Below are 15,565 nucleotides of genomic sequence, written 5' to 3'. Positions count from 1 at the left end.
TTACTTGAAAATTAACTTTTAAAAGAATAGTTAGAGTTTTTTTTTATTATCTTGAAAATTAAATCACAACTTCTTTTTTAACTTTTATATATCTTTAGTTTATCTAGCTAGATGATTGATGTGCTAACAAATATATAAAAAATTTGTAAAATTGAAAATTTAATACGTAATTAAAAACTTATTATTGATGTGGCGTGGCAGGTGAGGACTGATATAATATATATCAATAATTTTACTTGCTATGTAAGTGATTGATAAAAGTCTTCCATATAGTTTTTTTTTTAAGACCTGCTCCACAAACATATATAATTGAAGTTTTCATGGCATCACCTCCTGACGTATTCATTTAGAGGTCTGACCAATCAATGATAAAGGAATTTTTTTAGAGCAAAACAATTCACAACTCGACATTATAAAATAAAAATAATGAGTGTCAATCCCCAGAAAATACAAAGAAAATAATTTAAATTTGTTATTACAAGGGCAAAAACATTAAAAAACAATAACATGACCAATCACTGATTCATTCGACCTTTCACTGTACTGTAGCTGGATGGTTTCCATGTTGGGGATTTTTGGCTGATTGCGGTTTTGAGAATTTAATTTCCCACCCAAACCTTTCATTTTTCTGTCAACATTACATGGAAATAATCAATGGATAGCACATATTTTGACATTTATAGGGTAGTGATCGGTAAGCTTCAGGTATTTTCTATAAATTCCAAGAGAGGAAAGACATGGCCTAGTGAGCCTGACATGCAGTGGACTTGGTAGATTTTTTAGCAGCTTGCAGAAGGAAATGACAAGTAGCAAGAACAAAGCCAAAAAAGGGCGTTCCTTCTCTGAAGTTGGGTTTTCGACGTCTCCATATCTTTAAGCTGCGTAGTGAAGGAGTTGCCAGCAAGGGAGCGACAACAACTCCAAAATGCCCGTTGCTTCGGTGAAGATGGCTTGAGTATCATCTTTACAGCTTATGCAGTGACAGGTACTTCCTAAGAACTACTGGTGGAGGCTGGAAACGAATCTGGGATAGGTTAATCAACCGTACAGGGAAAAAAAAAACAAAAAACAAAAGACAAACAATCCAATTAAACATTGGCGAATTGGTTGTTACTCGCCTAAACTATTGGTTAAAGTTAATTAAGATTTCTTATCTCTTGATTTTCTAATTTTAATCCTTCATGCTTTAAGATTAAGACAATAAAAGCTTGAACTTCCGTGAGTTAAGTTGAGTTGGCAGGTAATGTTACGTTACAAGTTGAAACACACATGGTTATAAAATTCAAACCAAACCAATTTGAAAGATGGACTCGAGACACATTCTGGATTTGAACCAGTTTATATTACAAAATAATTAATTTAGTTTAATTTATTTTAAAAATTAAATTGACCTACAACATGATTAATCCAATCAAGATTTAGTCCCAACAAATGACAAATTTCTTTAAAAAAAAACATTTGATTTACCAGCATAATAAAATGAGCGGGGATAAGGATTAAAAAAAAATAGAATGAGAATAAATCAAAATGAGCATAGATAAAACTTATCAAAACTAGCGGGGATGAAGAAAGATTAAAATCACAAATAAAGAAGAAGAAGAAATAATAGATGAACTAGCGTAAGCGAAAGCAGAGAGGGAGCTATAGAGTCGGCTTCCTAGCTATGTTTTTGTTAGTGATAGTTTTGTTTGGGCTTTTTGTTATAGAGTCCAGCAGGATATAAATGGGTTGAATTATAAGCCCAAGTTCAGCCCATAAGCTTTTAGTTTATAATAATATTTTTTATGTTTCAATACAAGCCGACTCTCTTGATCCGGTCTTGATCCGGTTTAGATTTAATAGCTTTGAAAGCACATGATAAATCAATAGCAAGGAAAAAATACAAGAAAGAAAGAAAAAAAACTCTCTTTTTTAAGCTGACACAGTGATAGTGATAAATTAAAGAACTTATTTTTTTTAAAAAAAATACTTTTCTAGATACTATTTTCCTTACTTTTTTTATGTTTAATGAGTGTAAGGAAAGTTAGTAAAAAACAATTTAATTAAAAAAAATTAAGTTTTCATTCTAGGAAATTTTTTCTATTTTTATCTTTGAAAAACACTTTTCCTTTTTTTTTTTAAAAAAAAAAAACCTCATAATGAAATTGTGGTTGTTGCAAGTATATAGTTAACAAGGTTATATATCTATAATATTATATATATATGATATAATAAAAGAAAATCACTATTATTCTTTTTATATCTTATCTTTTTATTACATGTGGTCAAATATTTATATTTAATATTCTATATATGTTATATAAACTTCAAAAAAAACAATAATAAGTTATTTTACAATTTATTTTATATAATATACCCAAACATTGAAAATTATTTTTTATGATATTATTAAATATGATAAAAAATCACTTAAAAAAATACTTTCCGACTAATAAACATGATTAAAAAAAGAAGAGAGATTTCAAGTTTGTCTTTCAAGAAGGAATCCTTGCATTGGCCATTACTTTCATGCCATATTAACACCTATACTAATCCTCTATGATCCGCTACTATAATCAGAATAAGAGAATGATCTGGAATAGTGTAGACCCAATATCTGGCCTCTCTATGGTATATGAGATTGTGTTAAGATATCTCAGTCCCATAATTTCAACTTTCTCACTCCTAGTAAAAAATCAATTATTATAAATTGATCCCAAATTAAGGAGAACTATGAAAAAATATAGCTAACCTTATGATACTCCTTATTATGGCTTGTTTGTGAAACTTTCTTGTAAAAGCTTAAAGTCAAATTTGTATATATATTTTTTTGTCTTAATACTCCGTATGTGTAAATTGACAATGTGCACAAAGACTAACACTACCCTGTTAGCATGATTATTCTGACTGGTATACCAAGAGTTTATACCGTAATCAAACAAATAGAATTATATCCCAAGGCTCAACTCATGACATCAATCAAATAAGGAGTTATCATATCAATCGTACACATATCTCATATCCATAACTAGATTCAACAAATGATCATCTTTTATCATACCAAAAGATAACACATACACACACATACACTACCAAAAAGCATGATCCATTTCATTTTAACAATTCAAATATTTATACTATTTTTCATGCATATGAAATATTATCCACTCACTTGACTCAAAAGCGAAAAGAACATAAAAGCAGATCTCAAAGGAAATCTTACTAACAACTCGCAGGTAGACCATTAAGATTATCTTAATACAAAAAAAGACATACTAAAAAACAATTAAAAAAAAACATACAATATATATAATGCACTTAACTTAGGGTATAACCCATAACACTATACGTTTATGAACTAAAACGTAATTATAAACTGGAATCGATCCACCTAATCGATCCCAACCTTATCCTAAACTGACCGAACTTAAAAGAATTGATTATACCTTACTGCAAGTCAATCGGTCTACTAGTTCAATTCAACCGGTCGATCGAAACCCAGCATACTAACTGGTTTACTAGTTCAAGCCAACCGGTCGATTGATTGGTCAGGAATCCCAAACCAATCTAACCTAAAATGGTAGATCCAAAATCTCAACCCAAAACCTCAAAACCCCAACATAATCAACCTATAAAAATTCAACCCACCACACTATAATCAATTAATCCATCGTATATAATCAATTCATCAATTAATCTCCTAAAATACAACTTCAAACCTTAAACCTTAACAAAACTAAAAATCAAAACTAAGAACCATAATTATACACATTAAAGCATAAACTTTACCTTAAAAACTTAGTTTCTAAAATCCTCTTCCCTTTCATCTTCTTCTTTCTTCATTCTTCTCCTTCCTTTCTCTCTTTCTGGTTCTTTCTCTCTAATTTTAGATTTCTCTCTTTCTTTTTTCTTTTTGGTTTTCTTCCTTTTATATATATCAAGTTCTTTGTTCAAATACTACAATACCCTTCAAGAGCATTGTTGCCTTTTCCTATTAATTCTTTTTTTCTTTCAAAACATCACATTGGCCAAAGAGGAATGAGTTTTGAAAAGAATTTCAAAATCTTATTCAAAAAATCAATAACTATAATGTTGAGAACTAACATGATTTGATAAAATAGACATACTTTATGCTATAATCTCTAAATCAAAACATTCATGATGAAGTAATAATAATTACATTGAGAACTAGTCACTGAAAGGTTAAGTCAAATCATTTGACTTTCTTAATATTTGAGTGATCATAACAGGTTGCTATACATTGTACTTGATCTTCAAATATAAGTCGATTAATTGTTGAATTAATAATAAATTAAACCATTTAATTTATTTTTAATCTTATTTTATTTAGGATTTGGATCAACTTATTAGGAAACCTAATTAATGGGTCACACATATAAGAACTATTGGTCAAAAATTAAAATGGATGATTAATCATATGTGACTTGATTGTAAATAAATTTTAGAAATTAAGGACTATAGTTTAATTAATAAAAGGGATTGCAATTAGAGACTTAAAAAAAATCAAGTAAGGACTTGATTGAATAAATTTATAAAATTATCCTAAAATAATATATGTAATTTTATTCAGGGGAAAAATTAATATTTTTCTATTTATAGAATTTTTTGGTTTTTCTATAAATAGAGTGCTATGTCTTTTATTTTTGAAGAGAAGGGTAAGAAAAGTACAGTATAAAAACACATAAAATACAAAAAAAGCTAGCAGTACTCTAAGGTATAATAATCTCTCTCTTCTAAAAGAGTTCATGATATTTCTCACTGGTAATTTATATAGATTACCCTTAGAGGCTGAACATCTAGACACCTTGTGGTTGATGACAACTTAGCTTTAAAGCAAATATTTAAAGCTGAAAAAACATATAATATTCAGATAATCATCTTTGTATAACTTTAAATAATTCTAAATCTGTTTAATAATATCCTTAAAATTTTAAAATTTATTTAAATTTATTATTTTGATGGCATATATATATATATATATATATATATATATATATATATATATATATATATTTTTAAAAACCCAACTTTACACTGATAACGGGAAGTCAAGGAAGCTAGCTAACTTAGCTGATGATCCAAGGCAAAGACAGTTTCTTGATGATTAAGAAAACGGTAAAGCATTAAAATTACATATTCTAGTGCTTATTCATACCATTCTCTTTGTTCAGGGCAAATTATATATCATTTACTGCCTTGCCATCCACATGCAATTTGACAAAATGGTACAAGAAATAATACATGTCATGTCACTAAACTGAAAATTCAGAAAAACTAATCAACAAACAAAATAAATAACGAACAACCATTGTCCTACTTGCGTTGACTTTCCTGCAAAGCTAGATAGATTGGAAAATTCTGAAGTGGGGTTGTCGGATCTGAAAAACTGATTGTCCGGTTCCATATGCATAGAGATTCTCCAATTCTTAACCTCTTGAGAATCTTTCTGAACAACAACATAGGGTCATTGGGAGAGACTACAGTCTTGAGTTATACAATAGAAATGCGTTTTCTTTTCAAGTTGCGTCAAATGATTGAATCAAATAAGCTAGCAAACAGGTACTTTTGCTAAGAAGAAAGGATTACATGGGATTGGATAGGTCAGGACTCAGGAACAAACTTATGGGGGAAGGTAGGTAGAAATATGGATATGGGAAGGAACTAAAGAATTTTTATTTTTTTTAATCATATATGCACATACCAAACACTACCTATTAGGGGAAAAAAAGATAGAAAAAATGGCGATGAAATTGGAACAGAAGATAGGTTTATCACCTACCACTGGAAAAGAAGTATCTATATCTGTTACTGCTTTTAGAATTTTTTTGTGAACAAAAGAGCCAGACTTTTCTGATGATTGGTCAAGTTTCATGAAATGAAAGATGACTGCTAAGAGCCAATGCTTTGGTTGAAAGTTGTTCCTGTAGAGGTTGTATTTTGTCTGGTGGAAACTCAGAAGTATCTGATTTAACATTGTCACAGTTTCAGATCTTAAAGGCCGTTAGATTGAGGTCATGATGCAGTTACTTCTCTGCTACATTTAACTCTATGTGATGATCCTGTATTCTGGGATAAAATATTTCTATACTCAACGGGAAAAAAAGTGCGTTTTTTATGTCTTTATCAACTGCATGTCCTTTCACAACACTGAAGAATAATCACTAGATGTTTAATGGAACTTTACAGTTCATGTGTGTTTGTTTGTGTTGCATTTTCTAGTTTTAATGGAACTTTAATACAGAAACTAGAAAGTGTTTATCGAATGACAGATTATCAGAAAGTTACAATTTCCATCAGCTCCTGAATGACTAATGTCCAGCATAGGGAATAATTTCCTGCCAACAGGATTACAGGAAGTTTTTACTACCTGGAAACCTTATGTCTTCCTGACCGTGTCGTCTTGTACAATGTTGAGGATAATGGAATAGGTGGTTATCTGGCTGTTGTTTCTCTTGACTCAAAGGGAAAATTGGCAGATGGGCTAGAAGTTAACAGGAAGAAGACTTTACTGATCATCATATCTCTAAACTAGAAGTAAGAAGATACATCATTTTCATTTTATTTGTTTATTTGTTTATTGACTTTACTGATCATAGACAATTTCCTGACCATGTCCGTTGATGTTACAAGTTTTATAAATTAATCAAGAATCATTCTAATTAAACAATAGTGCCAAAGTCTTGAAACCATGCTAATTTCTGCCATCGAGAACCGACAAAAGTTAAATATAAAGAAGAGCTCCTAGTAGCAATATTTTTCAAGTTAGGGAAATTTAACGATATGAGGAGCACAGTTTATGTCTCCATGGTAGACAATCATGGACAAGTCTTCCAGTCTCATCAAGGAACAAGCAAATTGATAAGAAATGGAACTTGGCAGCTGTAAAATTGAAATAGATCTCTCTTGCTGCTTCTTGTCAGTTTGAAATTTGGGGTTTCTGTACGTAGATATCGTTACATCATCTCAGTTTATCAAAGATCCTGAAGCTATATATAAACCCTCCAACTGTTCCAGCGAAGACAGAAACTTACTTACAAGAGTTCACTCTGTTAGCTTGTCGATTGCAAATTACCTCTTCAATGTGTAATAATCTTGTTAGACATGATAAGGTGAAATGAGTGAGTGGTGTTACTTTAATACTTATTCTTGCAACTGTATTCTTTACAGGTGCCAAGTCATCCTAGTATAAACTATTTTAGACAGTTTTCAAAAAAATAAAAAAAAATTATGTTTTATAACAATGATAATAGATATTTGTAAGAAATAAAAAAAATTAAATTTTTGAAAATATATTTTATTAGAAAATTTTTATTTTTTCTATTCATGTTTTTTATTTTTGACGTAAACATGTATATTTTGTTTTATTAGTAACATGTTGTTTGAATAAAAATTAAAGAAAACTAAAATAAATATTCTTAAAATTTTTAATGATTTTAATTAAAGAGGAAAAAAAAATTGTATCTCTTCAATCAAAACTCTCTTACTTTATTCATTATTTTTTTTTTGTTTTGATGAATTTTTTTAAAATAAAAATATATCATGATATGAAAAACAATAATATGAAAAACAAGTTTCAATTAAAAATAATAATCATGACTTGATAATTTGATCATGATTGTATAAATAAATAAAAGAATAATCAACTTCAAAAAATTATGAAAAAATTTATAATAAAAAATAATATATATATATATATATTATTTTTATTAAATATTAAAATGTACATTTTATAAAATATTTGCATATTCAATTTTGATATAATAATACAGGAATTGATTGTTAATATAACCATAAAAAATTATAACCATATTTGAATAATAGAACAATTGGATTATTTTTAAATATTAATTTAATAATTTTATTTATAATGCATTTTATTTTAAAAATATTTAAGGAAAAAACTGAAGTGGCATTTAAATTGAGGCCAAGGGCATGAGTTTGGAAGGATGGATCCCATGTCTGGCCCAAATTAAAATACCTAGGTGTGCTTGACTATTTTTTTTTAATAGAATACTAATTTTTTTTTTCTTTTTAAATAAAAACAACAACACATCATCCTAGATAAATGACTTGTCATTTATTTATATATTCTTTAGATATCTTTAATGACTAAAAAATCATTGTCTAAGTTTTGAGATCCCAAAAATATAATTCCCTACAAAAAAACACTTAAAAAAAGGTCTTAAAAATATAAATAAACTCATTTCTAACCCAACAAAACCTTTTAATCAATCAAAAAATCCAAAATTAAACCAAAAGAAAAAACCCAGCTGAGCCCCTATATTTGTTTTTTTTATAGCAGGATTAAAGTTCCAATACTCCTCCATAAAACTTTCCTTTGCAATGCAAACCCATTAACTCCAGGATTGTCTTTTTTTTTTTGGACAGGATGTGGCAATAACCTTTCTCTATTCTTCTTATTTTAAAGCAATTTTGTTTCTCCTTTTTAATATATCATGGACTGAAATATAAAATAAATAAAATTTAAGACTGAAATGTAAAATTTTAAAATTATAGGGATCAACTGAAGTTTGCCACGTGAAAATAACAAACAAATAGTATTTTTTTTAATTCTTGTACTTGTTATTTCAATTTATTTTTTATTTATAATTTTAAATTTGATTTTATAAACTAATCTTTAGTTAAATATAAGAATTTAATTTCTCACACACTTTGTATATGCGAGAGTATGCAAAGAGAAACAAATCCCAACACATAAAATGACATAACATAACATGAGAGGATGAAAATTAAAAAAAAAATGATGACCACCATTAAAAACAAAAAGTTTAATACTAAATAGCAGGCTATTGTAATGCACATTTCACATTTTCTTTAATTTATTAGTACTATTAATGCAAATTCATAAATAAATAAATTGACTCTCTCTCTCTCTCTCTCTTCTAAATCTAGTTCCGATTATTTTTATTTGTTTTTTTATCAGTATTTTTATTTTCACCCCTAATTTAATAAAAAAAATTTGAATAAAAATTTAATAATCATACATATTAATTTTTTAAAAATTAGTTTATATAAATATGAGATCTTTGATCTGTGAAGTGTAGTGATGCAGATTCTAAGATTGATTTATGGTGATTTGATACTTTTCTTGATACATAATGCAACAACGGTCTAATTTTTGAAAGCTACTTAAGAAAAATTATAGCTGGTCAATTTTGAAAATAACTATATATTTTGATCCTTATTTGATTCAATGAAACTATCATATTCCACAAAAATAAAAGAAGAAAAGTCAAGCTTACATTCATAGTATATTCTGAGTTTGATAGTGAAAACAAATTTAAAAATACTCTTGGAAGGAATATTTTCCATCTTGAGAAAAATAGGACACGAAGAAAAGTTCAATTAATTCCGTGGTGGGCGTTCATTTGATAAGTCATTCGCTATTGATCTAAACTATTTCACTCTCGTCAAGGGCAGGTGATAGACAAGATATGGGGTTTGTCTACTGCAAATTTGTAGCAATTCTTCTTCTTCTCTTCCTGCTCCTTTTCTGTTTCGATTTTGGGGTTGCGGTAGATATCATTACATCATCTCAGTTTATCAAAGATCCTGAAGCTATAGTATCTGCTAGAAACATCTTCAAACTGGGATTTTTCAGTCCTGTTAATTCCACAAATCGTTATGTTGGAATATGGTACAATGATATGCCTACAGTGACTACAGTATGGGTAGCTAATAGAAACGAGCCACTCAATGATTCATCTGGGGTCCTGAAAATATTCCAGGATGGAAATCTTGTAGTTTTGAATGGTCAGCAAGAGATTCTTTGGTCATCAAATGTTTTAGATGGAGTTAAAGACTCAAGAGCACAGCTTACAGATGAGGGAAACCTTGTCTTGCTCGGTAAAAACAATGGAAATGTCATATGGGAGAGTTTTCAGCAGCCTTGTAATACACTCTTGCCAAATATGAGACTTAGTGCTAATGCAAGAACTGGCGAGTCGACAGTACTAACATCATGGATAAGCCCTTCTGATCCATCCGTCGGACGCTTCTCTGTTTCCATGGATCCCTTAAGAATTCCCGAAGTATTTGTGTGGAACTATAAGAGTCCATATTGGCGGAGTGGTCCATGGAATGGTCAGATCTTTATCGGGATTCCTGAGATGAACTCTGTTTATCTGGATGGATTTAATCTTGCAAAAACTGCAGATGGAGCCGTGTCTCTAAGTTTCACTTATGTAAATCAGCCTAATAGCAATTTTGTATTGCGTTCTGATGGAAAATTGATAGAAAGAGCCTGGAAAGTGGAGAACCAGGATTGGTTCAATATCTGGAATAGGCCAGAAACAGAGTGTGACATTTATGGAAAGTGTGGAGCATTTGGAAGCTGTAATGCTGTGAATTCACCAATCTGCAGCTGTTTGAGAGGGTTTGTTCCAAAATATCCAGATGAATGGAATAAAGGAAACTGGACAAGTGGTTGCATTAGGAGGACACCACTAGAATGCACAGAAACACAAAATATAAGAGAAGTGAACCCAAAAGATGGGTTCTTGAAGCTTGAGATGATCAAAGTACCAGACTTTTCAGAGTGGTCATCTCTGTATTCAGAACTAGAATGCAGAAATGAATGCTTAAGTAATTGTACCTGTATAGCTTATTCATATTACAAGGGTATTGGTTGCATGTTGTGGACCAGAAGCTTAATTGATATACAGAAGTTTTCCGTTGGTGGGGCAGATCTTTACCTTCGCTTAGCATATTCAGAACTTGGTAATTGTTTCATTTTCTCTTTGATTTTCATTAAAAATAATGCTTCATATTTTCTTCTTTTGTGCTACTGCTAATGTTTTGTGTACCAGTATTCATGTTAGAAGTTGCAGCCGATCCCTTCGAGTAGTTTGTTTTGTCAAATAAAAGTAGCAATTTTATTTGCAGATAAAAAGAAAAGCGTGAAGATAGTTATCAGTATAACAGTGATTTTCGGAACAATTGCCTTTTCAATCTGTGCATTTCTTTCATGGAGGTGGATGCTTAAACATGGAGGTAAAAGCTTTTCAGTATTAGCTTATTGGGTATTTAGAGTTTTGCAATTTCAATGATGCTTAGTCTCTGAATCTTAATCAGAAAGGAAGAGGAAGAGCAAGGAGATATCATTATCCAAAAGCGAGGAGCCATGTCGATCATCTTCGGATGGAAATATGATTAGGAACAGTGGGGGCAAAGTTAAACTCCAGGAACTACCAGCTGTATTCAGTTTACAGGAGTTGGAAAATGCAACGAATAGCTTTGAAATATCCAAGAAGCTTGGAGAGGGAGGTTTTGGTCCAGTATACAGGGTAAATTTTCTGCTCTACTGGAGTTCCATTGTTAGTTAAACCGAATAGGTAGTTTACTTGTTTAATGGACTTTCCAGGGGAAATTACCAGATGGGCAGGAAATAGCTGTGAAGAGACTTTCAAGAGCATCTCAGCAAGGGCTTGAAGAATTTATGAATGAGGTTTCTGTGATATCCAAACTCCAACACCGAAATCTTGTGAAACTCCTAGCTTACTGCGTTGAAGGTGAAGAAAAGATGTTGGTCTACGAGTACATGCCAAATAAAAGCTTGGATGCATTTCTGTTTGGTTAGAACTGTCGCCCTTTCTATATATCTGTAGCTGTAGCATCAAGCAACATTCAGTTTAATACACTTAGAAGCTGAATCTTTCATTTGTCAAGTCAGTTTGATTTATATATTCATGTTTTTATTTTATATTTGCATGCAATTTATTCAGATCCAGCCAAGCAAGAACTTCTAGACTGGAAGAAGCGCTTCAATATTATCGAAGGAGTTTGTCGAGGTCTCCTGTATCTTCACAGAGATTCTAGACTAAGAATTATTCATAGAGATCTGAAGGCAAGTAATATTCTGCTGGATCAAGAACTTAATGCTAAAATATCAGACTTCGGAATGGCCAGGACTTTTGGAGGCAGTGAAGATCAAGCCGATACGACAAGGGTTGTTGGAACATAGTAAGTACACATTGCGTTTTCCAGTTATAATCATTGCATTGTATTGCTTTTTGAGCTCAGAAATGTTTTCTATGCTTTGTGACAACATGCAGTGGATATATGGCCCCTGAATATGCAATGGAAGGGCGTTTTTCAGAGAAATCCGATGTCTATAGCTTTGGAGTTTTGCTGTTAGAGATAATAAGTGGTAGAAGAAACAGTAGTTTTTACGACAATGAGAAGGATTTGAGTTTCTTGGGATTTGTATGTCCATCCAACTCAATACCTCTGGAGTGCAAAGCTCCAATTTTCCCAACCGTAAGGTTAAACAGGCAAAATTCTTACTTGCTTTATTCTTCTTTTACTTTTCAGGCATGGAAATTGTGGACTGAAGGCAAGCTTTCAGCTCTAGCAGATCGAGTACTATCTGATCCATGTTTTCAAGATGAAATTTATAGAAGCATACATGTAGGTCTTTTGTGTGTTCAAGAGTTTGCAAGAGATAGGCCAGCTGTGCCTACAATCATTTCAATGCTTCATAGCGAAATTGTGGATCTTCCTGCTCCCAAGAAACCTGCACTTGGTTTCGATATGGACTCCCTTCAACGGAGCCAAACGATATGTTCTAATGACATAACAATTACTGTTATTGGAGGGCGATAGGGAACGAGTTTGAGGCAATATTTTTCTGTTACATGTAAATCTAGAGGTATACTTGTAGCATATTAGCATGTCATCAGGCTTCTGAATCCGACACTCAAAATACCAGTGAAGGAATTAGAACGTCTGATGTCAATATGCCATTGTAGCCAAAACTAGTTACTTTCTCTCTTCTCTTCTGTTTGTTGATTGATAGACATAGTTATTGATCACAAATGGCTAGATAAAATCTCATGTTGTCATGCACTTTTTTTCCCTCCAATTTGAGATTATGGAGAGGCTTGGTGTTATGATCAGTATATGTCTGTGCTGCCACTAATCAGGACATTGGCCCCGAGTTGGCTGTAACACATGGGTTTAGGCCTGGTGTTATGATTAATCTTATTTTTGGCTGTAACACATGGGTTTAGGCTTGCGTTTCCAGTTTTATTGGTTTTGAACAATATTTAAGAGATCATAAATAAATTTTTTATATATTTATTTTATGATATGTACATTTTGAGATTTAGCATAAGAGTTATGTCTTTATAAAGTAGCTTCTATGATCATGGTCGTGGATTGTGACAATACTGTTGCCGAATTTGATTTTTTGTCAAGTTGAAGTCCATCAATGAAACAAAGTAAATATCGATGGCTTGCGAGGAATCTTCCTGCCTTGGTAAATAAGCAATAATCACACATTTGGTCCCTCCATAATTTCATGTGACTATCACGTAAGCCGGGCCCGACCTGTCAGTGAACTGAAGAAGAAGAAGAAGAAAAACGAAGAAGAGGAAGAGTAATAATAAGCCATGCGTCTCTTTTCTTCTTCTTATTCTTCTAAACCACTTATCAATTTTTTGAATACCTATCAACTATCAACTGAATCACTTTTTGAGGGAAAAAATGATAAATAACAAGAAATTAAAAAAATTCAAGAAAATCGTGTAGCATTATATTATAATTCTAATATCAAACTTAATGATAGGTCCCACAAACCTAATAATAAATACAATGTCTTTCAATGGTCAAAAATTCCTTTTTCACTTTGTTGTTAGAATCATCATGGTATCTATCACGACCCAATTTCCAGATCCATGACCAGCACATAAACAAGATTCCATACCTATGCGAATCCAAATTTACATACAAACTTATCCTAATTTAATTAGAGTTCAACGCAGCATTAATAACAAAACTAACTTTATAGTATAATTCGATTGTCTTAATACAAGAGTTCATATAAATTCAGAGTTTTGGAGCACTAACTAGACATAAAGAAAGAGTACAAAGTACAACCAAAGAGCAGGTTCTGAAGGTCCAACAAAAGTGACCTGCTATCAAGCTATAAGCCTAAAAAAATAAATAATGAGATGGTGAGTTTGAACAAGTCAGTAAGTAGATAACGTTCAATATACACACACGAGGTAATAAAACAATGAGAAATATATATACAAGTATGACTCTAGGTTCTTATAGGAAGGTTTCTCAAATAGACCATAACAAGAATATCAGAAGGTTAATGTAACGTTTTGAATTAATGAATTGGAAAATATAATAAAGCCCTTAAAGGCTTAAAAGTTGGAATAAATGAATGAAGGGTATATTAGTAATTAAATAAAGAGATGATAAATATAAATAGAAAAAAGAAAAAAAAAGATCTGAATATTTGAGAGAGCAAACTGTGAGAGAGAAGGGAGAAAGAAGAAGAAGAGAAAAGAGGGAAATTAGAAGAGAAATAGAAAGGAGTTGAAGAAATAAGTAAAAAGGGTAAGATTATGCTTAAATGTGTATAATATGTTTTCTTTAGCTTTAATTTCAGTTTTGATGAATGTTAGGGTTTTGAAAATTTATGTTTTGGGTTTAATTGATGAATTAATTTGAATGTTATAGGGTTGATTGTTGTGGGTAATTGATTATTTAGTTAATTATGGAAGATTATGATGATTTTGAGTTATGGTTTTGTTTGAATGGTGAATTTGTGTTAGAAATCAGGGGATAACAGTAGGTAATCTGTGAAAATTCTGGGTTTAATGTTGAAGATGATGAAAATTCAATTTGGTCCCTCAATTTTGGAAAATTACAGTTTAGTCCCCAACTTTGGAAAATTTACAGATTGGTCCCTGGAGCCTATTCCGGGATTCTGAACAGAATAAAAGATGAATTATGGGCAGAATTCCTGTATAGTTATGAAATTTTAACACTTTCAATTTAGTCCTCCAATTTGACAAAAATCACAATTTGACCCTAAAAATTTGATAAAATTCCAGAATGGTCCCTGAAGTATAATGAGATATTCTGGACAGAAATGAGGATTAATTATGGTCAGAATTTCAGTATGGTAATGGATTTATGATATTTTTAGTTTGGTCCTTCAATTTGACAAAAGTTACAATTTGACCCTTAAAAATATGATAAATTACAGATTAGTCCCTAGTTGTAATATTAGCTTCTGCAGATTGGTTTGATGAATAATTGAGGGTTATTTAGTGAATTATTATCAATTTTATTAGTTGTTTTATTATGGATTAAATTTCGGGAAAACCGTTAAATTTTGGGTTTTTGAGAAAATTGACTAGTTAGTTCAAAACATATAAGGTTACAGAATACACCCTTACTTAAGTGTATTAAATAGGTTAAATGTTCTTTCGAGTCGTTCTTGAATATGTCTCCTTTGTATTTTGATAATCCTGATATTCTACCGGCGGGACGTCAGTAGGATTTCCTTCGGTATTAGCTTTTGATTGTTGTTTGCTTTTGAGTCAAGTGAGTGGATAGTTTTTTATATGCATGAGAAATATTATAAATATTTGATTTGTTAATATGAATTAAATCATACTTCTTGATAATATATATGTTGATTATTATCATTGTTATGATAAAGCATGATCAATTGTTGAATCTGAATTCTTGATATGAACTAGTATATATTTTGAATTGACTTCTGAATTGATAGTTCCTCATT

General features: G+C 30.8%; 1 protein-coding gene across 1 annotated transcript; it reads left to right on the top strand.

Moving 5' to 3' along the window:
• Positions 1 to 9,400: 9,400 nt before the first annotated feature.
• Positions 9,401 to 12,917, top strand: LOC133699581 (G-type lectin S-receptor-like serine/threonine-protein kinase At1g11330). The gene is made up of 7 exons (XM_062122879.1): positions 9,401 to 10,740; positions 10,906 to 11,013; positions 11,095 to 11,306; positions 11,384 to 11,594; positions 11,745 to 11,982; positions 12,075 to 12,225; positions 12,334 to 12,917. Exons 1-7 carry the CDS (start codon positions 9,456 to 9,458, stop codon positions 12,622 to 12,624), a joined length of 2,496 nt encoding a protein of 831 aa, XP_061978863.1. The 5' UTR covers positions 9,401 to 9,455; the 3' UTR covers positions 12,625 to 12,917.
• Positions 12,918 to 15,565: the final 2,648 nt, after the last annotated feature.

The sequence above is a fragment of the Populus nigra genome, chromosome 7 (assembly GCF_951802175.1).
Source record: "Populus nigra chromosome 7, ddPopNigr1.1, whole genome shotgun sequence".
Lineage (NCBI taxonomy): Eukaryota > Viridiplantae > Streptophyta > Magnoliopsida > Malpighiales > Salicaceae > Populus > Populus nigra.
The sequence above is the reverse complement of the archived record's forward strand: the minus strand, read 5'-3'. Positions and strand labels throughout refer to the sequence as shown.

What these genes read in the sequence shown, in the direction of transcription:
- LOC133699581 (XM_062122879.1), top strand. Translation starts at nt 9,456, where the DNA reads ATGGGGTTTGTCTACTGCAAATTTGTAGCAATTCTTCTTCTTCTCTTC. An exon ending in CTTAGCATATTCAGAACTTG is followed by an intron (nt 10,741 to 10,905) that starts GTAATTGTTTCA and finishes TTTTATTTGCAG; the next exon opens with ATAAAAAGAAAAGCGTGAAG. An exon ending in ACAAGGGTTGTTGGAACATA is followed by an intron (nt 11,983 to 12,074) that starts GTAAGTACACAT and finishes GACAACATGCAG; the next exon opens with TGGATATATGGCCCCTGAAT.